Source organism: Trachinotus anak, unplaced genomic scaffold (genome assembly GCF_046630095.1).
Source record: "Trachinotus anak isolate AG129_WGS33_773 ecotype Australia unplaced genomic scaffold, CSIRO_AGI_Tana_v1 ptg000032l, whole genome shotgun sequence".
NCBI classification, from domain to species: Eukaryota; Metazoa; Chordata; class Actinopteri; order Carangiformes; family Carangidae; genus Trachinotus; species Trachinotus anak.
In genome coordinates, this window is record NW_027273883.1 from 7,905,802 (window position 1) to 7,929,712 (window position 23,911).

General features: G+C 39.2%; 4 protein-coding genes across 7 annotated transcripts in view; 3 read left to right on the top strand and 1 right to left on the bottom strand.

Moving 5' to 3' along the window:
- Positions 1–8,566, top strand: part of myom3 (myomesin 3) — a 59,213-nt gene extending 50,647 nt beyond the window's left edge. For both annotated transcript variants that reach the window (XM_071469919.1, XM_071469920.1), the window contains 12 exons: positions 1,372–1,516; positions 2,419–2,478; positions 3,184–3,251; positions 3,987–4,097; positions 4,413–4,500; positions 4,740–4,778; positions 5,060–5,165; positions 6,957–7,120; positions 7,228–7,264; positions 7,466–7,488; positions 7,597–7,652; positions 7,869–8,566. In XM_071469919.1, the coding sequence (XP_071326020.1) occupies positions 1,372–1,516; positions 2,419–2,478; positions 3,184–3,251; positions 3,987–4,097; positions 4,413–4,500; positions 4,740–4,778; positions 5,060–5,165; positions 6,957–7,120; positions 7,228–7,264; positions 7,466–7,488; positions 7,597–7,652; positions 7,869–8,138 (1,167 nt within the window). In that variant the 3' untranslated portion in view covers positions 8,139–8,566. The remainder of the gene's footprint in view (positions 1–1,371; positions 1,517–2,418; positions 2,479–3,183; positions 3,252–3,986; positions 4,098–4,412; positions 4,501–4,739; positions 4,779–5,059; positions 5,166–6,956; positions 7,121–7,227; positions 7,265–7,465; positions 7,489–7,596; positions 7,653–7,868) is intronic.
- Positions 8,567–9,888: 1,322 nt separating this feature from the next.
- On the top strand, positions 9,889–11,097 carry fabp10a (fatty acid binding protein 10a, liver basic). Its single transcript, XM_071469928.1, has 4 exons — positions 9,889–10,058; positions 10,274–10,446; positions 10,735–10,824; positions 10,997–11,097. Exons 1-4 carry the CDS (start codon positions 9,992–9,994, stop codon positions 11,045–11,047), a joined length of 381 nt encoding a protein of 126 aa, XP_071326029.1. The 5' UTR covers positions 9,889–9,991; the 3' UTR covers positions 11,048–11,097.
- A 1,073-nt stretch (positions 11,098–12,170) lies between these two features.
- srsf10a (serine and arginine rich splicing factor 10a) lies at positions 12,171–17,374 on the top strand. 3 transcript variants are annotated; one of them, XM_071469923.1, is made up of 6 exons: positions 12,183–12,452; positions 14,248–14,352; positions 15,268–15,371; positions 15,485–15,653; positions 16,253–16,303; positions 16,379–17,374. In XM_071469923.1, the coding sequence occupies exons 1-6, from the start codon at positions 12,388–12,390 to the stop codon at positions 16,650–16,652; spliced, it is 768 nt and encodes a 255-aa protein (XP_071326024.1). In that variant the 5' UTR covers positions 12,183–12,387; the 3' UTR covers positions 16,653–17,374. The 3 variants fall into 3 exon arrangements, with proteins under 3 accessions (XP_071326025.1, XP_071326024.1, XP_071326026.1); XM_071469925.1 differs by lacking the exon at positions 14,248–14,352 and adding an exon at positions 14,613–14,925 and having other exon boundaries at positions 12,186–12,452; positions 15,276–15,371; XM_071469924.1 differs by lacking the exon at positions 16,253–16,303 and having other exon boundaries at positions 12,171–12,452.
- Positions 17,375–17,517: 143 nt separating this feature from the next.
- On the bottom strand, positions 17,518–21,536 carry pnrc2 (proline-rich nuclear receptor coactivator 2). The gene is made up of 3 exons (XM_071469927.1): positions 21,318–21,536; positions 20,581–20,798; positions 17,518–20,335 (listed from the first exon to the last, which is right to left on the bottom strand). The coding sequence occupies exon 3, from the start codon at positions 20,310–20,312 to the stop codon at positions 19,839–19,841; it is 474 nt and encodes a 157-aa protein (XP_071326028.1). The 5' UTR covers positions 20,313–20,335; positions 20,581–20,798; positions 21,318–21,536; the 3' UTR covers positions 17,518–19,838.
- Positions 21,537–23,911: the final 2,375 nt, after the last annotated feature.

Genomic DNA, 23,911 nt, shown 5'->3' on the forward strand with positions numbered 1-23,911 from the left:
GACAGAAGGATCAACCGAGCTGAAGGTGAAGAAGGACTCCACTTCTGGTAAATATATTAGTTTTGGCGAGATGCCAAAGAAAGGCAGATGTGGAATAAATGGACAGTTTGGACAACTTTCTTCAAGCAAACATTATTCAGGGTTGTAAATCAGCAGTATGTTAGTACCTAATAGTAGGTCTGTAGTACTGGGTGAAATGGCTCATTGAAATTGAAAACTGTAGCCATGTAAGGCATGATATGTAAAATATATGAAGACATATTAATGATAAAGATACATGCCTTCTTTTAGAGCATTTCCTATGGCATCAGTTGCACAAGCCACGCTGAAATTTGTGTACCGGCACTTAGTATGTCGTTCACATATCTCAAAAATTACCTCCAATTTCATTTACTTTCAAAAAACAGCTCAGTGGAAGCCACAACTATTTGCAACAAAACCAAAAAGCATTTTCATAAACACCCTCCCCATTATTACTGACAAAATAAAGGAATATGTAAAATAGAGACATGGTGGTGATTTCACCTGCCATTCGAAAGTGCAATTTGCACTCAGATGACCTAAAATAAGAGAAACAATATAATCATCAAGGAACATAAACTGAATGTGAACAAAGCGCTCATATACGTTATGACACCAAGATAATCAGCCCTGTCGTCAAGGTTATTGAACCGTGCACCAATGTGTCCTCACTACAGAGAGAAAAACAAATACACAACACAGTATACTTATCATGGTTTCGCAACTCTGTCTGCTGAATTTTGTGTGTCTGTGTTTGCTCGTGTTTGTGTGAGGCTGGTGACTGCTTTATATTCAGCAGCTCCCATTTATCGCTCGTATTTCATTTTCATTTATTCCATTATTTCCCAGTATCAGAGTTCCATCTGAACAGTACTGATTACACGTTATTTCTAAATGATCACAGCTGAGGTTTGCAAATTCAAAAGCCATTTAGCTGATTAAAACCCTTAGGCTTGCCATACATCACAAATCACATCCACCACAGAGGCCTATCAACATGCAAGGCATACACTTATCTTGATGAACATAAAAGCCATGAAAATGAGCTCAAAGGCTGTTTCCTCTGTGTATTTGTTTTTCTGTTTCTCACTCTCTCTCTCTCTTTGTGTGTGTGTGTGTGTGTGTGTGTGTGTGTGTGCTTGTGTATTTGTGTGTTTCGGAGAAAAAGAAGGAATATTTCATCTCAGTTCAGACTCTTTTCATGCACTGTTTCACTCTACCTTCCCTCTATATGACTAACTGTATATACACTCTAGCAAACAGCGCGTCTACCTGCCACCTGCAGTCATCAGTCTGCATACGAGCTGCCATGCACCGTATATGTAGCAATGCTTGTTTGCTCTTCTGCAGCACCGTAAGATCAACTTCGACAAGGCCAAAGGTCTGGTGGAGATCCTGTTTGACCAGCTCTCTCAGGAGGACGAGGGCTCGTACACGGCCCAGCTGAGAGACGGCCGGGCCAAGAACCAGTTCACTTTGGTCTTTGTGGATCAGAGTAAGTCATTCACTCACCTCCCACTAAGCTGTCGCTTCGGCTTTTGTTTGATACCATAATGAATGACCAGCACAAAAGAGAAAAAAGAGAACAGACGTCACTGGAAATGTGATATTACACTCTTGTTCTTCTTTTTTTTCTGGGTTTTTGGGGCTTTTAGTAACTTCAGAAACCATACTGCAGTTAAGAACTAACATATTTTTCATAGGCAGTATATTTGAATGCAATTACTTTAGGCCAATAAATCAATAATTTGGTATTTCCCCAACACCCCACCATATGTTATTCCACTCTTACTCCAGAGTAGAAGAGGCTTTCAACATTTGGGTATTTGTGTTGTTAAAATGAAATTTAATAAAAAAATATAACTGAGTAATAACAGGGCATGAACATGGGTCCAATAGCCATTATTTCTAGATGCCAAATATCTACTCTACTTAATTAATTACATCATCATCGTGCCATCATCAGCAATTAGAGGATCTGATTTGCACCACAATAACTCTTGTTCTGTAGGGACATAAAACCCAAAAATCTTGTATCAAAGCATGAAAATCCAGTTTTTTTTTCCACTGGTATTGTTTTTTTAATTTCTTTATTCCTGTTTGTGTCTTTTTTTTACCCAGACGTTCCCCATTTGATTAGATTTTATATTTGTTTTCTTGTGTTAAGCACTTTGTAACCTACAACCTGACTTTAAAGAATAGAGTTAGTCCTGCTGTATAAATGCAGCAATAGCAACCTCTGCTCCACCTTCATGTGTATTTTGGTGCTTCACATTATTTTAAGAATAAGAACCTTTTGGAACAACAGGTTGTCGTCACTTCTTCCCATATGACCTTTGTGATTCCACTCAGTCTGATTTGTATAATATCTGATATAATACTTTGCGTCTCTGTCAGAGTTCCGTCAGGCGCTGGCGTTGGCGGACGCAAACCGACATGACCATCAGAGAAAGTCAGGTGAGAAATCTTCAAACATCAGAAACATACAGTAAATACAATCAGAGTCTCTGCTGCTTGACCCAGACTCATCTTTGGGAGTTTAACCTATTGCTGAAACAATACTTGTGCTGCATCATTGTGTTGGGTAGTCAGCGTGTTGTATCACGTTGCTTAGAAATACATAAACATGACCCTCGCACCAAGATGAGCATTACGTCTAACAAATGCAAAAGCTTTGTGAGGAGTTTTGTATTCAATGACACAGCTGCTTTGTCTTTCTCCAAATCTCTTGACACTAAAGAGTCACATAAAGAAAGAGGGGAAGCTCCACATACTCCTCTCCACCTGGGCACAGATGTGATAAGGAGAATCTATACAACTCTTTTGTATGTCGAGGCCAGTGTCCTTGTTCAAATAGACTACCTCACACCATGTCCACTATTCAGAGTCCACGTGAGACTCAAAGTCCATATAACACATTTTCTTTCTATTATTTGCAGAATAATAAGATGCAGAAGAGTTATTTAACCAAGTGGGGCACATGTTTACAACCACTACATGTTGTTTGAATAGTCCAGTTGGTCTTATTCTGTCGCTTTCACTTAATATAGACATATTATTGTGCATTATGGCGTCCTCAGTTGCTCATGATAAATGACTGTCTGATGGTCACTGTTTCTACGGTTCAGTACACATGAATAAAAATGTGTTATGTTTTCTAAGGACCCTATTTCCAGGATTTCTTGTCGTGGAGGATAAATGAGGATTGTGAACTCATTATAAAGTGCAAGGTACTTCTACATTTCATAGAATAGATTTTCTAATGGCAATAACAGAACTTTCCTAACATCATAATAGGAAATGTTATACTTACCATTACTAACCAAATAATTTCTTAGTGGTATAAGTTTTTGGAAGAGTAATAACAAAACTAATTTGAAACATCAGAGTCCAGGAAATGTTCTACTTTTATTATTACTTTTCTTTTTAAAGCCTTTCTTTAGCACCTTAGTATTTGTTAAAGTACTGATGAAAGTGATTCTGGCTCTTTTAATTATTAGCACATTGTCTAAAAAGCTTTATCACTTAACTTTCACACATTTATTTATGTTTTTATTCACTTTAATTGTTATTCCTCCAGAAATGCCCCAGAGAGATTAAAAATATCTTTATGAAAAAGTGTCCTTGCCTGGATGGGCAGCAATTACAATGATTTACAACCAAACAACAAAAGATAAGAAAAAATATGCTACAAATTTAAAAATTAAACAAAAATGAGGATAAAATAACTAAGACCAATTCAAAAGAATAACTTATGTGGTGTTAAAAAGCTTTTTAAAAGTCTAAATTTAATTTCAGTTTAAATTTAAATTTGGCAGGAAGCATGTTAATGAAATTAACACATACCCCAAAACATCATCAGAAGAGAGAGCACACAGTTTAAGCACAGCATTATACTGTTGTGCTTTCAAAGAATAGTATCTCTGTTTTTTTTTTATACATATGATACATCTCTCTTCACACAGGTGACAAATACAAGCAACGACACGTCTCTCAAGTGGTTTAAAGAAGGCGCGGAGGTGACCCAAGCCGTGTACGAGCGGTCATCAGGGGTCAGCACACTCACCATCTCACAGGTATCCAAAACAAGGGGAGGGGGGGTTAAGGGCTCAAATGTGAAACAGTATTCATAAAAAGTAGCCAGTGTCGTGAGAGGAAAACAAGATAAACAGACTGACAGACAGTTGATGTTTATATGATTAAGTCTGAACATGTCTTATTCTGTGTTATTTTGAGACACTTCCTGGTTCACCTTGACGTATATTTTAAGCTTGACCTGAAAATAAAAAAAGGTGAATTCAAGTATTTGGTTGTCCTCCAGAGATATCAATATGTCACTTGAGAAGTTATGAACATGTTTAACTTTAATACAGTAAATGGTTTTTCCTCAGGTTACAAAGAAAGAGGCAGGCTCATACAGAGCTGTGGTGTCTGATAAGAGAGGAGAGGACATCAGCACCTTAGAGTTAGTGGATAACGGTGAGACGTGTCCTTGTCAACGGCAAACAACTATCCACAAACAATAACCTCCATTTGTTCCTGTGTGCATTTGAGCTAACACAAACTTCCATCAGTAATAGAAATGAGCTGATTAATATTTCTCATTATGTGTTCCCAGCATTCAGCTTCTCACCTCTAATCTTGCGTTCAGTATTTATTGAGTTCCAATAGCTATATAAAACACTGTATGAACGTTTAATTGTTCTTTTTATTTACAGAGTATGACAATCTTCTCCAGCAGCTGAGTAAACAGTGTGGTGAGTTATTCACAATTGGAACCTCTACTTTACAGAACAACCTTTGTGAAATGTGCCAATGGCTTGTTTTTCACTCCAGCTGTGCTGTGTTAGGATGGGGATAATACAACTGAAAGCCATGTTAATTAATTGTGGTGTGTGTTCTTTCAGAGAATATTAATGTATTGAGCTCCCCAGATAAAAAAAACAAATAAATACAGTGTTTTAAATTGTCAGATAAACTGCAAAGTATATGTAGACTATGATATTATGTAATCAGGAGCAATGCCTTCTCTCTGCAGCATTGTCAGCCGGTCCACTGAGCATTCAGAGCACCGCTGAAGGCTTCAAGCTCTACTGCTCACTCAAATACTACATAAGCTACCTGAAGACCAGCTGGCACTTCATGTGAGTCCACATGCACAGCACCTCTCTGACCTCGCATCCTATATACAGCAGCTACAGAGCATCAAGTATTCAAAACTTTAATTCTGTATCTTCTAACTACAGTATGTGCTGAATAAAATTTTGAAATGTTGAAAATCATCATGCTCAGAAACACCTGCACAGGAAAGCAAATTAAAAGAAACTTAAAGTTTATTTTGGCTTCAGTACCATCAAGCAGTGTGGTCACGTTGTTTACTGCGAGCCACAGAGATGCAACACTGAGAATCCCACATGAAAGGACAGAAAGATGCACACAATACTTGTCTATGATATCAAGAGCATGACAGTTGATAAGAGATAAATCTAAATAAAGAAACTGTAAACAACACAGATAATAATAATAATAATAATAACAAAATATTTAACGTGCAGTGCAGAACTTTTGTCTCCCCCTTCTGGCAATAAGAGTAATTACACAAATAGTCATTTCAATAGAGTAAAAGCCACAGCAATGGTAATCTGTGTTTGTCCTCACTGTTAATGGCTTCCTTTTTTTGTGCTGTAACCCTGAATCAGACACTTTTCTTGAAAGCTTCCTTGGTTTTTCCGCCATAGTCTCTATCATACTCCCAGCTGCTGTAGCCTACTTGGTCTCCATGCTACAGTTGCTCCCCTCTCTAGCTTTGGCAAATCGATCAATGTTTGGCAAAGCATTGAATTTAACGGATGTTCATTTATATGTAAAAGCTTTAATCTACTCTGACATTTCTTGAAATGGCAGGACTCCTGATCAAAGTTCAGCCGCTAAAATGCTTTTTAAAGTTCAACTAGTAACAACTTGAAAAGTTCCGTATCTAAAATGTGACAGTACAGCTGGATCTTGATGTCTCCATGCAAATGTTTCTATGTGGCAGCTGGGGGCACATCTGGGCCCTGAAACTCCTGGTTCGTCCTACTTATGTATTATAATCAGTTCAACAGAACCCTGCACATCAAGCTCTGCAGCCAAACTTTGTTCAAACTTAAAGTTTCTAAACATCAAATATGTCCGGCTGAATCTGGGGGGAATACTGTATGTCTCACATGTTAATCTTTAAGAAAATAACTTCAGTGAAAACCTGCAACAAGGTTAAGGGGAGATACCAACATGATCTGAATTTAGATTTTGCAGCAGAGGAAGAAAGAGTAGCAGAGAAAGAGAAGAGAGAAAGTGTAGCTGTTGCACTGGATGGACACATGCATGTGCATTTCATCATATTGAAACATTATGTGATAATAACTTTAATATATTTGCAGTTATTTAAAGAAACTACAGCATGTATATTAAAAGGTGAGTACATGCTTGAGGGTGTTGCCAGTTTCTTTAGTAAGGCTACTAGCACCATCTGCTGGGGCCTTAAAGAATGGCCACTGCAAAAGAGCAGACAACTGAAAACAAACTAGCATAATGCTGACTGACTGCAGTAAGATAGTTAAATATGATTCCAGTCTGAGCAGTAACTGTAAAAACACGTCTTTTTAATTTTCTTTTCCACCTTTTTATGAGTTTCTAATCCTTGGTAACTCTCCTCTGACTAAAATGATTGGGATTTTGTAAATATTACCTTGCATTTCACCAATTCTAACTACTGGAAGCTCTATCTTCTCTAGAACTAAGGCCAGTACTTTAGTCAAGGACAGAAGCAGGTGTACACAGTAATATATTTTTTGGTGAGGATCTGGCACATCCAAATGGAGTGAGGGTAACTCTATAACTATCTAAAACATATATGGCGGTATAAAACAGTATATCTATAAATCCTTTCTGTATAGAGAGAAGAGGATTGACCAGGAATCCAGGACAAAGACTGGCAGCAGCATGCAGAAGGTCTGGATTGAAATCTTTAACCCAACAGAGAATGATAAAGGCAAATACACCTTGGAGATGTTTGACGGCAAAGAGACATACAAACGTTACCTTGACTTGAGTGGACAGGGTGAGTGTAAACAATATCGAGGTATACAAGGGTCTATTGCACAATTTCAAATTTCAGAGTATGTGATTAGATTTTAATTGGTCAGTCTTTGTCTTGATCATTTCCAGCCTTTGCTGACGCCTTGCTGGAGTACCAGAGGTTAAAGTAAGTGCTGCACCACATTGCACCTAGCATGGCTTGCTGTGACACTAACTAAGACACATTGAGGAGTCGGAGGTAAGAGATTGTTTTCAAAAGGAGCTACGCAAAGTTGTTGTTTTACTTGAAAATGATTCACTGAAAACTATTGTCGCTTGACACCGTGCAATGTCGTATTGATTTGACCCTTAATTTTTTATCCCTCAGGCAAGCGGCCATTGCTGAGAAAAGTGAGTCACAGAATACGTTAATCCTGAGAAATTTCTGTCTACAACTAAGATAAAGTCATTTTTACAGCGGATGTCAACAGGGAGTTGTTGTTGCTTGCTTTCTTTCAGATCGGGCTAAAGTGACAAAAGGTCTTCCTGATGTGGTAGCCATCATGGAAGGCAAGGTATGTCATTATCAAGAAGGCACTGCAGACACTTCAGTGTTACATGGAGACATATTGATACCCATTTATACTGTATCATGATATCCATGTCAACTTTTTGTGTGAAGCAGGGCTTCATGAATAATACTGTGGTTGTTACAATTTCATGTTTACAGATTTGATCCTTTCTGTTGCCAGATTTCACATTTTTATGACTCCTCTTTGTCTTCTCCTCAGTCTCTGTGTCTGACATGCTTCATCGAAGGTGATCCAGCCCCAGAGGTCTTCTGGCTTCATAACGACAGGGAGATCGTTGACCAGACCCAATTTACCATCACTAAAGACCCCAAGTGCAGCTCCATCACTGTCAACAATGTCAAGATGGAAGATTCTGGAAATTACAGCATTTTTGTGCGCAACAAGTACGGTTCTGAGACGGTTGATGTGACCGTGAGCGTGTACAAGCATGGGGAGAAGCCTCCAGCAAACGCTGTGGAGATGGGTTAAGATGGAAAATTGAGTCATAAAGTAATTTCTGCAGGGATTTTGTGCTTCCAATTGAGATTTTAAGATAGATAGAAATTTAGATGGCTGGATAGTTTCAATTCAATACACTCACAGGATTTGCTGCCAACATTAGCTACCACAAACAACTAGATGATATCTAACATTAGCTTATATCAGCTAACATTAGCTACCTGATGTTTCTGACTTTAACTCTCTACTTCTCTTCTTGTGTTACTGTTACACAGCATATACCATGTTTACCTTTATTTGATAATTCGCTACAGTGACTAACATTCAGCAACCATGACTGTCTCACTTCAAATAGTCACAAAGCAACTGTTAAATACCAAAACGGCAAAAGCCTCAGCTACTTTTTGGTGCATCAGGGCTGTCATCTATTTGTGTGTGAAGTGAATAAAGCAAATACATTGTCACCGGTGTATTATTTTTATTGGCACTATATATAAGTATATATTATAAGTATATGTACTGTTTCATCTTCATATTTATTCAGTGATTTTAATTCCAATTTATGACCAAATATTGTTGCAAATGTGGACTACAGATTTTTATATGATCATCTGTATGTGCTGGTAAAACCAGTACAAAAGACCTTTACAATGCAAGCTGGCAATTCATTTGTGTTTACATCTCCAAATGAAGAATTTATTACTTCACAAATTTTCCCATGATCATTTAGTTCCAAAGTTACCAGTAGTTTTGGCTTTATGGCAGAGTCGCCAAATGTAGGCCTCTCCTCAGTGAAAGTTGGCAAAAAAGCACCTAAATGGTGCTTAAATGCCTAAACTCTAAGACTGTGAGAAAAAAGATTATCAGTTTGGCTGGGAAGAGTCCTGGTTGTATCAAACTTCTTCCTTTGAAGAATTATGGAGGCCACTGTGCTCTTGGGGACCTTAAATACAGCAAAATCTTTTATCTCTGCCTCAATACAATCCTGTCTCTGAGCAGGCGGTTCCTTCCTCCTCATGGCTTGGTTTTTGCTCTGATATGTGAGGGAAAGCTAGTTCACATATATGCTTACTTCTAAAGCAAACTGTCCGTAGTGTCAGTAACCCTACGAATAGGTCCCAGTCAGGTAGATTCACATGAGGAGGTTCGACAGCAAACAGGGAAGCTTGCAGACATGAAAGAGAGTTAATTTAAGATCTAATGTTAAATGGATCTGAAATAAAATGTATATAAATATAGCTTATAGTATATTAAATGAATAATTTAAGCATTTTCAGCTTTTGATCCTTGATCCTCACGTTAGCATCCTCAAACTGCACTCTGAGCTTTTTGAATCTCACAGTAAATGATGATAATGTTTTATTGTTTATGTGCCACCTGCATTCTGTCTTCCATCTATCACAAATCACAGATAACAATTCAAAAATGCTGCATGTAAACAAATGTCTTTTCAATTAAGCAAGATACCATATTTCTGCAGGCAATGGTCTATATATATATAACATATGTATACATAAAAATAATATATAGAAATAATAGAAATAGAAAGAAATAGAAATATAAAATATAAACACACAAATATGACCATATTTCCTGTTAGTGAAGCTCTTGAACACACTTGACAAATATTACCCTCTAAATTCATATTCAGTAAAAGTTGCAGGTTGGCCAAACAAGGGTAAGTGAACTCCAGGTTGTTCAAACAGTAGTGATTACTTCATAGGGATTTGTTACTCATTACACATTGCGATGGGACCCCTTTGCCTTCCAGTATAAGAAGGTTTGGTAGCACATTCACATTCTCCACATTGTGTTGAGCTTCACACAGCTGTCTCAGCCTCCACTCCACTTTGGTGAAGGAGATCCCAGACCTTCTAGAGAAGATGGACTTCAATGGAACATGGCAGGTTTACTCTCAGGAGAATTACGAGTCGTTCCTCAGGGCCATGGGTGAGAAAAACACAAGGGCCTGCAAGGCTTGGCATGTAAAAGAAAACTACATCTGGTAACAAAAACAAAGAGCATATTTTGACTCCGTTAAAGGCTCCTAATGTCAATTGTAACCACAGACACAACACAGCTTTGCAGCTCAGAGATGGATCAGTCCTTACTTTTAAGTTTCACTGTGCAAGAATGAACAAAAACGCATGTACTTTTCTCAACAGAACTCCCAGAAGATGTCATCAAGATGGCCAAGGACATCAAGCCAATTACTGAGATCAAACAGAGTGGCAATGACTTTGTTGTCACCTCCAAGACCCCTGGAAAGTCTGTGACCAATTCCTTTACCATTGGTAAGGAGGCTGAAATCACCACCATGGACGGCAAGAAGCTCAAGGTCTGTCATTCTAATTTACCCTCTATTTTGCAAGGAACACAGCCTCTGAAAGCTACTTTAATGTGTCTAGTTAATGTAATGTATACTCTTTAGTACAGATTTTTTCTTGAATAAGTGAAATATATATAAAAAGCAAATATATATACAAAATACATATATAAAGCAAAAGTCATTTCCAAAAAAATAATGCGTCTTGATAATGAGCTTGCAAAAATGTGCAGTTTCTTTTGGGTCTGTGCCTATTTTGGGAGATTCATGATATGTTTTATCTCCTCCTCTGACCACCAGTGCATCGTCAATCTGGAGGGTGGCAAAATGGTGTGCAAGACTGGCAAGTTCTGCCACATCCAAGAGCTCAAGGGAGGAGAGATGGTTGAGGTAAAGTGTATCTTACTAGCATTCGCTCTTTCTTGCACACATCTTAAATCAAACAAAATCAAGATGGACTGACTGTTAAATGTTGCACCTTAATGTATCATCAGCTTAAATAATGTAATTTATCTCCTGTCCATATATTAAATGTGTTTACCTTTCTCTGTCTTCTCCTCAGACATTGACCATGGGCTCAACAACTCTCGTCAGGAAGAGCAAAAAGATGTAAACTTGGCAGTGAAGTTAACCAATGTCTAATAAAAGTGTTGCTTAATAACACTGGTTTGTGTCATCTTCCTGTGCAAATTCCCTCACATGCCTCTCTTTGCACTGGCCTATCATTTTCTATGCCTGGCATCCACTGTAAAACGATATATGAACGTGACCAACAGTGATCTTTGCAGATCTTTGCAGAGAAGCATTTTAGTAAAGATTTGTTATGGTTTGATGCCAGACCACTATCCCCACTGGTGGTGCGAGTGTGAGCAATGTATAGGCCTTGAAAAAGTCTTTTGAAATATATAATGCAGTTCCCTTAAATAAAAAATCTTACAATGTAGGCTATTAAATTTAATTTAGTTTTAAATTTCATCGAAATATTTCATTTCATATTTCATTGAGTTGAATATTTTTTCTATCCTGGTGTAGATACTCACTAGGAAGCTCAACAACTCATAAAATTTAAACCAACAAATTCATTAATTAATTAGTTAATCAATTCATCATTTTTTGTCCCTCTTAGCTGGGTCCAGGCATGGACTGAGACAACGGGCCCTTACGCATAGGAAAAGGCCCCATGCCTCTCCTATACAGGACCACCTGACTCACAAACTTTGTGGTTGTTTTGCATCTCTTTGCAAGCATTTCACACCTCTTTGTGTTGTTACTTGTCTCTTTGTGGTGGTTTTGCATATGTTTTTGGTTGTTTTCTGTCTCTTTGGGATAGTTTTGCCTGTCTTTGTAGTCTTTTAACTGAGCTTTGACTGTAAAACAAGAAGTATTAACAGCCACTTCATACAGAGGCTCTGACCAAGGGGCCCAGGGGGTCAAAGGGCCCAATGTGCACCTCCTTCAGTAATCCATATATGGGTCCAGTTAAGTCAATTACATTAATAATAAAAAGTATTGGTATAGTGTAACAAAAGGAAGATACGTTATCCAAGGGAAACATCCAGCTGACCCTGTTATCTGTGTTAAGAAGAAGAAACAGTAGATAAAGCCCTTATTTCATCCAAGGAAGAGGAAAGAAGGGAAATGGGCTACAGAGGCAAGGGCGAGTCGGGGGCAGGTTAAAGATCTGCTTGAGTGAGGGGCACAGTTGAGGGGAGAAATTGGATATTTGGGCTTAAAGCCAGAGAGAGGCGGTAATGCAACTGAGAGGATGCCAACTGCCGTAAAACCCCAAAAGAAGAAGAAAGCCTACGGTGCAGCGCTTGCGCAGTACGACGAGAACGCTTTGACCACGTAGCTATTAGCTAGTGTTAGCTGCTGCACAGCTTCAGGGTTTGTGAAAAATAGCTGTAATAAACAGATTCACAGCCACCAAATTTTATCAACGGGCCTTTAAAAATGGCGCGGTACCTGAGGCCTCCTAACACCTCACTCTTCGTCAGAAACATCAGTGACGAGTCCAGGTATGTGTCATTTTTAACCCTGCCAGCGTCAATGTAAGCATGGTCAAGCTAACGGAATGCTAGATAGTTAGCAAACATATCTGTCATCGACGAAATGGCTAACTACAAGTGATCCCAAACAAGGAGGCAGAGTGGGCCCCGAAGCTATTTTTAACCGAATATTGCTCCAGATGACTATGAACAGCTATCATCACACAGTTCTTTGCGTACGATTTGCGAATACCTATCAAACAAAAAGTTGAAAGGCTGTTGTTGTATCTAAAGTTAGACATGTTGCTTTTACATTTTAGCAAGTATCACACGTGGTGTGTGTACACAAACTAAGCTAACTGCTGGCCAGCAAGTCTGTTTTTCTATATATATTTATTTCTTTAACTGTAGCGTTAAAGACTTGCAGCCCCTCTGTTTCAAACTTTGCACAAATACTTTGGTGGCTTTTTTTGTTTGTTTTGTTTTTGTTTTTTACAGCATTATAAACACCTATATATTATTTTAAGTAACATATTTGTGTTGGACGAAATAGCCAATAACCATGAACTGTCGACAGACATAACTATCATAGTTTATCCTGATAAAGGGCTTTTCTCTTCTCCCAGGCTTTCTCCAAGTAACTGGGTAATTTTAGGATTTTATATGTGTACTTGTGCATCACGCGTATTTACAATTTCAGTATGTGTTATTACTTTCCTGAACAAAGCATAGTATTGTTACCGGTTCACAGGAAAGTGATCAGGCTATGAAGTTCAACAGCTGTCCTCTTTGAAAATGCCTTAGAATCTGTATCTTTGTCAAACCTGTATATACTATTAAAGACTTCCTCTGCCATCAAACTAAGGTTACAAACATTTTTTAAAAATAATGTCCATTAAGGCAATACTAAAATATCAAGCAAGATTTGATATGTAGGCAAATATCTTTTTAAGTGTATTTAATTTTCTGGCTTTACAGTAAGAATGCACAACATACTCAAAAGCCTTTTTTGGATTTAAAATTTAGTGTGGAATTGTAACACTGCTGTGGCTGTTGTTGCCTGGTAACCACGTTTACTTTTTTTTAATAGTTTGCAATTTGTGACATAATCTAATCCTTGACAAATATGTTTGTTTGAACATGTGTTTGCTCTAATAACTAAAACCAAAATTCTACAATGTTATAGAAGTTCACCCACATCATAAAAGACTCTCACGTACCTCGAGAGGTATCTATCCGTGTAGACAATGTGGGTTTTGAGATATCAGCCTCGATGCATGCTACCACCTCAACACAATGGATGAGAATGCAATTTTGTGCTTGATGCAGTTACAAAAATGCATTTGAAAAACTCAGAGGCAAAGTACATAAACCTTGCTCTGAACAGTTTTCTACAGAGGAACAATTTATGTGCATAAATCCGATTGCATTACATAATTTCAGCGATGTGCTGTTACTTGACATGGACCCCTAAGTTGAAAAATCATAATGTACCCATGTACTGTAATAAATTTACCCAGATAGTGGTCTTTGTCACGTGGGTACCCCTGTAACTTTGCCACCTCTGTTAACAGATGATGCATGCCATTTCTGATTGTTATGGCTCCTATGGTTGTGTTAGTTGGATTTCTGAGTTTTTATATGTACAATAACACCTTTAAATGAGGCTTCCCTTTGAAGGGGGAGAGTGATAAGGTTTGTCTGCCAATAAGTATTGTCATATGCTGTGCTGGCACCTGCTCTTGTGTATACCTTGCACTCTGGGCTCCAGCTAAATCCATATGGCAGACAGCAGAATAAATGTGCTTATTTCATGACACTTTAGGCCAGAGGATTTACGACGTGAGTTTGGTCGTTATGGGCCTATTGTAGATGTCTACATTCCACTTGACTTCTATACACGGCGACCAAGAGGATTTGCTTACATTCAATATCCTTTATTCTTTTAATTTGGAAATGGTGTTTTCACTGAGGAGTTGTAAAATACTAAATCAAACCATCTGGCTGCAGTGACAACTGACCTGACTTATTTTTTGGAGGAGTCACTTTTGTTTCACAAATGTTTATCTCATTGCCTAGGAATGATTTTTTTCTTATGTAAATTTAATTTAAAGTGATATTTGTTATTTAGTATACTGTATTCAAATTTAAACCTATTCCTAACCAATATTTCCTCTGTTGTTGCCTTAGAATGGTAAAGATACTGTTCTGGAGACCCCACACCAAAGAAAGTTGAAAGGCGGTTGTAGAGTAGATTCAAGCCAAAGACACCCAGGCTACAAGCAATAGTGGAATTGGGAAAATAAAGAGAGAGCAAAAGCATGAAGATACAAAGAGGAGAAAAGAGAGCACCCAGGCTTCCATTTGTCTACCAAAGGGAGGAAAAGCAAAGTGTTTATTGGGCAAAGACAAGCAGGAAACCTCAAGTTCTTCTGCCAAGACAATAACGATCAAGCTGAAGGTCAAAGGTCAAGCATGTTAAAGGTAACAAGCCAAACTTTTTGTATCCTACTGAATCTGATCACCATCAATATTTGTCTTGTCTTCACAATCTGAAATCACAAATGGGCCTGTTGATTCGTTTTGTTATTGTAATTGCAGTAGATATTACCGAGGACAATAAAATATGAATAAATAAATTATGCCAATAGAATGAATTCTGATCTTTTTTCACTTTTAAATTGTTACCTGAAATAACTGACTATACGCCACACAGATCCAGCAGCTGTGTGTTTAGGAGCTGTCAACTTGTGTTGCAACCTTGTCTTTGTGATTGTTGTGCATGTGTGCAGCCTTCTGTCCAAGTTTCCAAATTTCAAAATAAAAGACCTTAACAATACAGCATGTTTGAAGATGTCCGGGATGCGGAAGATGCTCTTCACAACCTGGACCGTAAATGGGTTTGTGGACGTCAGATTGAGATCCAGTTTGCCCAGGGAGACCGCAAGAGTATGAACAATCTGCATTTCTGTCTAAGCATAACTACTATAATGCCTCATGTAACTTTGTTTGGGAAATAGTTTATTCTTACCCAATGTTCTTATGTACATTTGCCCATCAAGCCCCTAACCAGATGAAGGCCAAGGAGCGTCACTCTCCTCGCAGTTTCTCCCGCTATGATGATGATCGGGATAGTCGCCGAAGACGCTCTCGAAGCCGCAGCTATGATCGCCGCAGGTCCCGGAGCCCTTCCTATGAACGCCGCCCTCGGAGGTCTGAGAGTCCTAGAGAGTGAGTTGTTGGCGACCTTGCTTTATTTACAACTAAAGATTCCTAAATTGTTTCATTTAGTGTTTGCACCTGTGATTTTTGGGGCTGCAAAGCTGTGCTGTATCAATCACTGTAAATTAGTCTGTGGAAGGATAACTGTCCTAAAATGTGTAAAGGGTATCAAACCTGAATACTTTTTGAGTACTAACCAAAATATGTCCATAGGATAAAGTATCAAGTTGGCATTGAATATTTGGTCATATTCTTATAAGAATAAGAATAAGTAAACAAATCAGATTGAAATCAGGACTATATATTTAATTCAGACTTATAGTTCCTTATAAAACACATGCTTTTAGCTCTTATATATTTTGTTAAAAGGAAAAAAGGATTCAAGCGACAGAAATGTACTGAATCAATACTGAAACTCTGGTACCGTATTGGCAATGTCATTTAAAAGTTTTAAAGGATCTTCAAGAAAGGTTAATGTATTTAAGACTTTTAAGCCAGTGTTGTCAGTTAAAGACCAGGAAGCTAAACACAGCTTAATTAGAAGAACCTTGTTCTATCATCGTGGTAATGATACAAGCTACACCCTGTTCTTTTTGTTCCCTGTACAGCTCTCGTTCCTACAGTCGACACAGACGGAGCAGAAGCCACGAAAATGACAAGTAGGGTCATTTGTTATCTTGCAGTAATTAAAAAGTATTGCTATGTCTTATGATTAATATTGTCTATCCCACCAGGTACAGAGGTCCTCCCCGTGATCACCACAGACCACACCATGAACCAGGCTCACGCAGCCACTCCGCATCCCACTCCCCTTCACCCTCCAGATCCAGGCCTAAAGGCAGAAAGAGCCAGTCCAGGTCTCACACCCCCGCTGAAGATTTCCACCCAACCTCGAGCTCCCAGAAACAGTCGATGGGACGATCTCCATCCCGTTCCTACTCTAGATCCATGTCCCGGTCACGCTCTCGCTCCAGGTCCTGGGCTGGACGAAAGTCTGGAGGTCACTGACTGTGTGGTCTGCCAAAGCCCTCTATTTATCTATCTCTAAGGATGTTTCTGTTCAGCTTTCAACTTCTGATAACCAGAGTGTTATGCTCTATATTTGCATTTGTTTATCATCACATTATGGTTGCCAAAGGAAAGAGCAGTAGCAGGAGCTTATATTTTTTCAAGCATAGTGAAAAAGGTTTTTGTTCTCAAGTGAGTCATGAAAGCACAGCTGATCCCTGGAATGTTTGCCAGGTTGACTTTTTCTGGGACTTGTGTAATGTGGGTTGTTAAAGGTGGAGATAATGTTTTGGTTTGGCTTTGCCAATATTTTTATTTTTTTTACTAAGTTAGCAATATTTACATTCATACATTTGTTAATAAAATGCCTGTCTCAGTTTGATATGTTATGTGAACGTGGATAAAAATTAAATTGAACTTTCAGGCCAGTATTACCAGTATTTAAGTGCCCTGATCTTACACGCCTGGTTTCAGGGGCACTGATAACAGGTAAACTGTATACTGTAGTAGCAGTTTCTGTAGTTACTATGGCAATGGAAGATGAATGGAATGCAGTTAGTTCCTAATACTGTCCAGTATTTTATGCGACAATATGTTCAAGATGAGCTGTGTTCATTTCTCATGTACTTCTGTGAGTGAAACAAAGTCAAGTGTTCCTTAGTAGTTATCCTCCTCTTAATGGTTTTACTTGGTATGCTTTATCAATAAAGAAATAAATTCTCTCTCTGCTCATTTTTGAACACCTAAGCTGTACTGGGAGAAGGATAGTAAGGCTATATTTGGTTCTCATAGTAACGAAAGGTCTATTCTTGGGCTACACAAATCCTATATTGCAGTAAACATAATCAGAAGACACAGACAGAAGTAGGGGGAGGGGGAAGGGATTTATTTTTTCTTGTCAAATTTTGTCATCAATTCAGAGTGCATTTGCTTTTTTTTTTTTTTTAACAATTCATACCAATCTTAAAAACAGGGCATATTCTTTTCATTACTTAGGTGACATTGTATCAGAGGGACAAATTCATAGCCAATTCATTACAAGTTTCAAATTTAGAATAAGGAGACTGCCATGCATGGCTCAATCAGGGCAAGAAAGAAAATCTACATGAACCAATAGAGGGTAATACTTCAACAGTATGGGGCCAACTTCAATTGTCAGCTGGCGGAAGAGCAGCCAAGAATTAAAGTGGTTCTGATAACATTTTGTCAATTTGTGGCATTGCCACCTAATGAAAACAGTTTTGTCATGGTTTTCAACTTAGGCACAAACAGGTCAACTTAAGATTAAAAGCATCAGGCTTACGTGCTGTAAGCACATTCAGAACTCAAATCCATACATATGCAAGTCTCCCAAGATCCAATTGATATTTGTTGCAGTCTTAATTTGCACTTAGCATCTTTCACCCTACACTGCACAATACAAAACAATAAAAAAACATGTGCAAGATCTCTGGAAAGATAACAGTGCAGGGTACTGACAAATGCTATAGGCAGATTTTTTTAACAAAAATATTCTTCAGTATTGAAGTTAAGACATGTCCTTAGCATGTCTTATACATTCAGTGTTATTACTAAAAATACTTTTGTCAGGCAGGCCTCAAACTTGGTCTGCAAATGTACATATGCTACAAGTACTTTATACATTTCATTATTTACATGGCTCTTGAACTCATTAACAAGCTCGTACTTTGTTTTGCCATCTTTAGGCTGGCCATAAATAGCTCCAATTCTGCAAAGGGAAAGAGAAAAGAGCCTCAATAGAGGATTGAATCACAAAAATAGAGAATCCATAGGAAGATAGTCATTTACGCCTCCATCATTTCAATAGCATCCAGGTCTGTAACTTATGAAAAAAAAATCTGATTGCAGTGCAAGAGGGTAGACAAGAGGCAGCAGGTGCCTATTGATTATGGGGTGGTCAAACACAGACCTATTTTGTAAACACAAACACCAGCCTCCTCAGTCTCATGTTGAGTCCCATAGGCCACTTCACTTCAGAAACCTTCCTCAGTCCTGCCTTACTTTGCTTACAGATGCATGCAGCCAACAGGACCATATCATGTGACTCAAAGTGAAACTCACAAGTCCCATAACTGAGCCTGGCCCTCTTCCGCGTGTTAAAGCTGCAGCACTGTCCTGAATAGGCAGAGACTGGGGAGTAATAACAGTGCTGATTGGAACAGATGAACAGATAATGGTGACCCTAGGGGCTCTAACCTTTTCACCACTTTGGCTGGCAAGGTCAAAGTGGCAATGCCAGTGCCGACCACACAGAGGATGTCTAAAATAAGAAAAAAATCCCGCAAAAAACATTGCTTTGGTTACACACAGCATTTCATACATGTTTCAACCACAACAAAAAAGGAGTTGTACAAAATAATGCTATGATAGAGTGTTGTGGGCCTTAGACAAAGTCAACCCCTGTAGTGCATGTGCGCACAGCGCAATAAAAAAGGTACAGGAGTTGACAAGCCAGGACCCGTGTGCCATGTTCTCTTATTACCCTTCAGTTTGAGGTTATACTTTTGACCTGTACTTACTGACTACAGCTTATTATCTACAGTAAGATAGCTTTTTTCCCTGCAGAATTGCAGTTGAATGTCTTTTCTGACCCAAACAAGGAGCATAAGAAAAAGTGGTGGGCCCTTGTCATAAAATGCTACAAATGTGAGTTTACTTTAGCACCTGAAGCTTCAGAAGTGACTCCAAATGATCGTCGTAAAATGTATGTAAATAAAAAAGAGAAACTTTAAAAAAAAAAAAAAAAAAAAAAAGCTAGTCTGTCCACAGAAATGGACTGTAAAAGTGATGGGAACTTACCTGACCTATACTATAACCCTTGTTTGGAAAAGAAAACACACTCAATCTGCTTTGACAGCCAACATTAAAAAGAACAAAACAAAAGTACAAAGGATATCCAGTTTGTCATTCGTCACAGACTCCACTAAAAGCATCACCGACCAACAAGGCTGCAGGGCTGTAATATTTTTGAAACATTGGTTTTTAAAAAAAGGGTGTAAACATCAGAAGCAACACATTGCTGCAAATGCCTCCTAACCCTTACGGTACACAATCTAAAAAAAACAGATAAAAGTATTACAGCACTGCGGTGTTCCTGGTGGGTGGGTACCTTCAAAAGAGTCCCAGTCCGTGCATTTTTTAAACTATCAGGTGTGGGTATCCCTCTCAGGCCTGCACTTTCAGGAGGCTCTTGAGCTGGAAGGCCATCATCTCCCTGTTGTCACAGGGGCCCATTGGGAAGGACACCCAGTGACTGGGGGGTTTGGGCAAAACGCTGGGCGAGGGTGGCTCACTGAACTTAGGGCCCGCGTAGCTCGGACTTCCCTGGGTGGCCAGGAGCGTATTCAGGTGAGACACTGCACCCTCCCAGTTCTGATCATAATTGGTGGCAAAACGGACAGAAGCATTCTTCTCTGCAGACGCGGCCTGCCGCGCCTCTGGAGACCTGTGGTAGGCTGCGCCTTTGTCACTCCTGCGGTGGCCATGATGGTGAAGGCCCCCTGCCCCTCCTGCAGATACTGCTGCTGCTCCGTTCTGGTCACGGCTTCTCTGTTTAGCCCGGCCAAGTTGATGGTTCTTCTTCGGCAATGGGCGCTCAGGGTGGGAAACTGGAATGTTGTACCTCTCTCCACCTCCCATACTGCTTTTTCACTACGTGTCACCTACATGATGAGAAAAAATAAATTACTTAAGCGCACCCCAATCCGGGGCAAACATTGTGATCGTCTTCCTAAAGTGAGATGCTATCTGCAGCATAAAGCTAATGCCTAATCCGTGAGCCCAGCACGGACACAACACTACAACCCCTCGATAAAAACAAGCACAGAGGGCTACGTGCAGAAACACCAGACTGCCCTGCGTCGCCCCTCCCCCACACACAACCCCGAGCAAAACAGCCCCCGCTCACCTCTTTGTTGTCAGAAAGTTGATGAAGCAGAGATCTATCTTTAATCTTTCGCCTCCAATCGGGCCCCAGGTCCTCGAAGTAGTTTTCTGTCTACTTCTCGCTGCACTTTTGTGTCCAGCAAGGTCTGAGGTTTTCATGTGCCAATGAGCGTTGTTTTCTCGTGGAGCCGAGCTGAACATCAATTCACCTCGGCACACGGTGCTCAAGAAGCCTTGGGCCTTTGGGGGGGGGGGAAATCATCAATTAGAAATACAAAGTGGACATCACAAATTAATCTTCTCCCATCGCTTAACAGCATCGACGTCTCTTCCAGGGGGAGGACGTGTATTTCTGAGTGCGTCACTACATCCTGTTTGGCAAAAACATCAATAAACGACGAAACGCCAGCTTGACATCTTTTCATGATAATAATACCAATATATTAAAAGCACCACTGCGGGCAATTATCATAACAAAATGGTGCCTAAGCAAACGGTCGATGTTTCCCACTTGTACGTTTGCGCTTCGGGGTAGGCTCAACTGCAGTGGCTTTGTCCTTTGACCAAAAGGCTCAGCCATAATTTTAAGCATACCACCTACGTTGATATTAACAAACTCGACCCAGGTGACATTTGATTACATATACTGATTAAATAAATAACGTTTACACAATCTGGGTCGCATTAGTTTGGCACCAAACCAAAACAAAGGAACAGTGGACTCAATATGGCGACGAGGCACAAAACCGATTCACTTACCGACTTCTTCAGGCTCGGTTGTTGAAGCCTTTCGTCAGAAGAAAAATATGAGAATAACCCCTGAAATCTCACGGCGGACTAACGTAGGAAGCACAGCAAGCTATATTTCCTACAAATCCGTTACCATCGAGTAATCTGTGGTGTTAAAAGTGGCTGTAAACAGACGCCACTTCTCTCTCCCGACTCCGTCTGAATTGCAACAAAATGGAATCTACAGCGGGGATATGTAGCTCATTCTAGCTCCGATCTGACCAATCACACACGGAGCTCAAACCGAACAACCAATCAGCGAAGAGACAGGCAAACGCAGTCGCGCCTGTTGCCAGACCGGTGACGTCAATTGCCGACCCACCTCTGCCGTCCTTTGTTGGGGTATGTGCTGGGGGAAGTGAGAAACTAAAAGTAAACGACCACTTTTATCAATAAAACCCTTCAATTTTCAAACTATATCACACAGGAAATAACACACAACATCGTATGAAGGATTAGGGTAACAACAGAGGCAGTTTGGTGTTATGTAATGTCAATTCCGTGTTCAGATAACAAGGTAAACACGCCCATAATTTCGGTATATTGAAGTATTCCTTACTTTTTCCCAGAGAGGAAAACAGATCCGTCGAGCCATGCTTCCTGTTTGCGTGAATTAAACCTGTTATGCTGGGTCGAAACAGCTGCAACAGGCGGTGATGATAACAGCCCATCCCCCCACCGCATCTGTCCTCTTGATAAAACCTTGACTGACTGAAACCTGTAATTTTGGCCCAGTTGGCCTAACTAGCTTTGACTCAATTAATTTACTTATCAATGCACAATGCACTTATTTAAACACTTTCCATTTAAACCTCCTAGATTGTTCCATTTAAATAACCACAGTAATTCAAAATTTCACAATAAAATCAGACATGAGAGAGAAGTAAAAAGAAAAAAAATATTTTCTACTGCATTAATGATCCCATATAATTTGTTTTGTAACCCCAGGTTGGGAACCAGTTCGCTTGATTGCAATGAAAGAATTAAAACTAGCTCCACACTGACCTGCTACAACAGTAAAATGCTGCTTAAATTGCTGCATCGCTTAATATTAATTAAATTAACTAAGTTATATATAAAAATGTTGGTCACAGGGCACATATTACTGTAGGATGAGTGCTATTACTTTAAGTATTGTAGAGTTCATACATTTACTTTTAATTAAATAAGTACAGGGCCGTTGATTGTAAAACAATGGTATTGGTACTTCTACTTAAGTTAACAATCTGAGTACTTTTTCCACCACTGTTTAGTCCTTGTATTATTTTTCCAACCGGTGGAAGAATAGTGAAATTAAAATGGGAAAGGGAGTTTTTTCCTATTTAGATCAGTTTTCAAATTGTGATTGATAGGCTATTGATGAATACACAGGGATGATTACCCTCTGTGCCATACAGTAATTAAGTGTGATACAAATGCCCAGCTCAGAGTAAATGATCTGCCTACCACGTAAATGTCATACTGTCGTAAATCTGTAGCAACATGTGGGCAAGTCATTGTGGGTCATTGAGTGGGAACCTTCCTCCCTGCGATGTTTTGTTGAATTAACCTAGTGTCGCACACACCTCCCATGGTTTATAGCATATCCTTGAGAGCAGATGTGTATAGGGGGTTACTAAAAACAAAAGCACAAATATTAGCTGGTAATTTCACAAAGAATCACTGACATGTATGACGTGCACTTTCACCAATTAAAAAAGTAAAGAAACATTTTAAACCATTTCAGATAATCGAACTCTGTAATGAATAATGTGGTGAGTGGCTTAATCTGTTTTTAAACACATTTTCTTTCATTCTAACTTAGAATTTGGCCTTTGTGTCATTTGAAGTTATTTTGTTGCTCTGTTATTTTATCAGACTTGTGTTACACTGGGGTACTTCATGTATTTTTAAAAACTTCAAGGTATTCTGTGTTCTTCCAAAGGCTACTTAATGTTGCGTTTAAAAAACACTGTTCTTACTTTCCTCCTAGCCTTTTAAGGGCATTACCTTTAGCTTCTTAACTGTTATGTCTTCAAGCAGGTTTTATGGGAGTCTGCTGGTCTAATTCTGAAGAATACAAAACTACCATAACTGATTAACTTATAACAAAGTCCACGGTCAATGTTACCTTCCCTTCCTTGTTTAAAGTCTGGATTTTAAAAGTGTTGCACAACAGTGTGTCAGACACTGCTCACAGCTGAAGGCCATGGAAGGACACTCCCCAAAGCAAAGTAACATGTGAAGGGGGCTGTGCCCATCAAGAGCCAGCTATGTATGGAAAGTAGGTCACCAAGAGGCTTCTGTAGGTCATACACAACGTAGGAGATGGACAACTTTCCATATTTGCCTGGTTAGGAGTGTGAACACGTCATAGACATAAGGAATGTACTGTAGGACGTCACGGAAAGTTGAATGGAAATACATTAAAAACAACAGTGGTGCAAAAAAACTGCCAGGTTCATTCTTTTTCCCACACAAGCATAGATAATCAGATGGCCTGTCTCAGTTCCTCGTTCTCTGCCTTATTGGCCATTTGCAGTAGTTATTGGGTGTAAAAAGGTTAGAAGGAAATGATAAAAGGG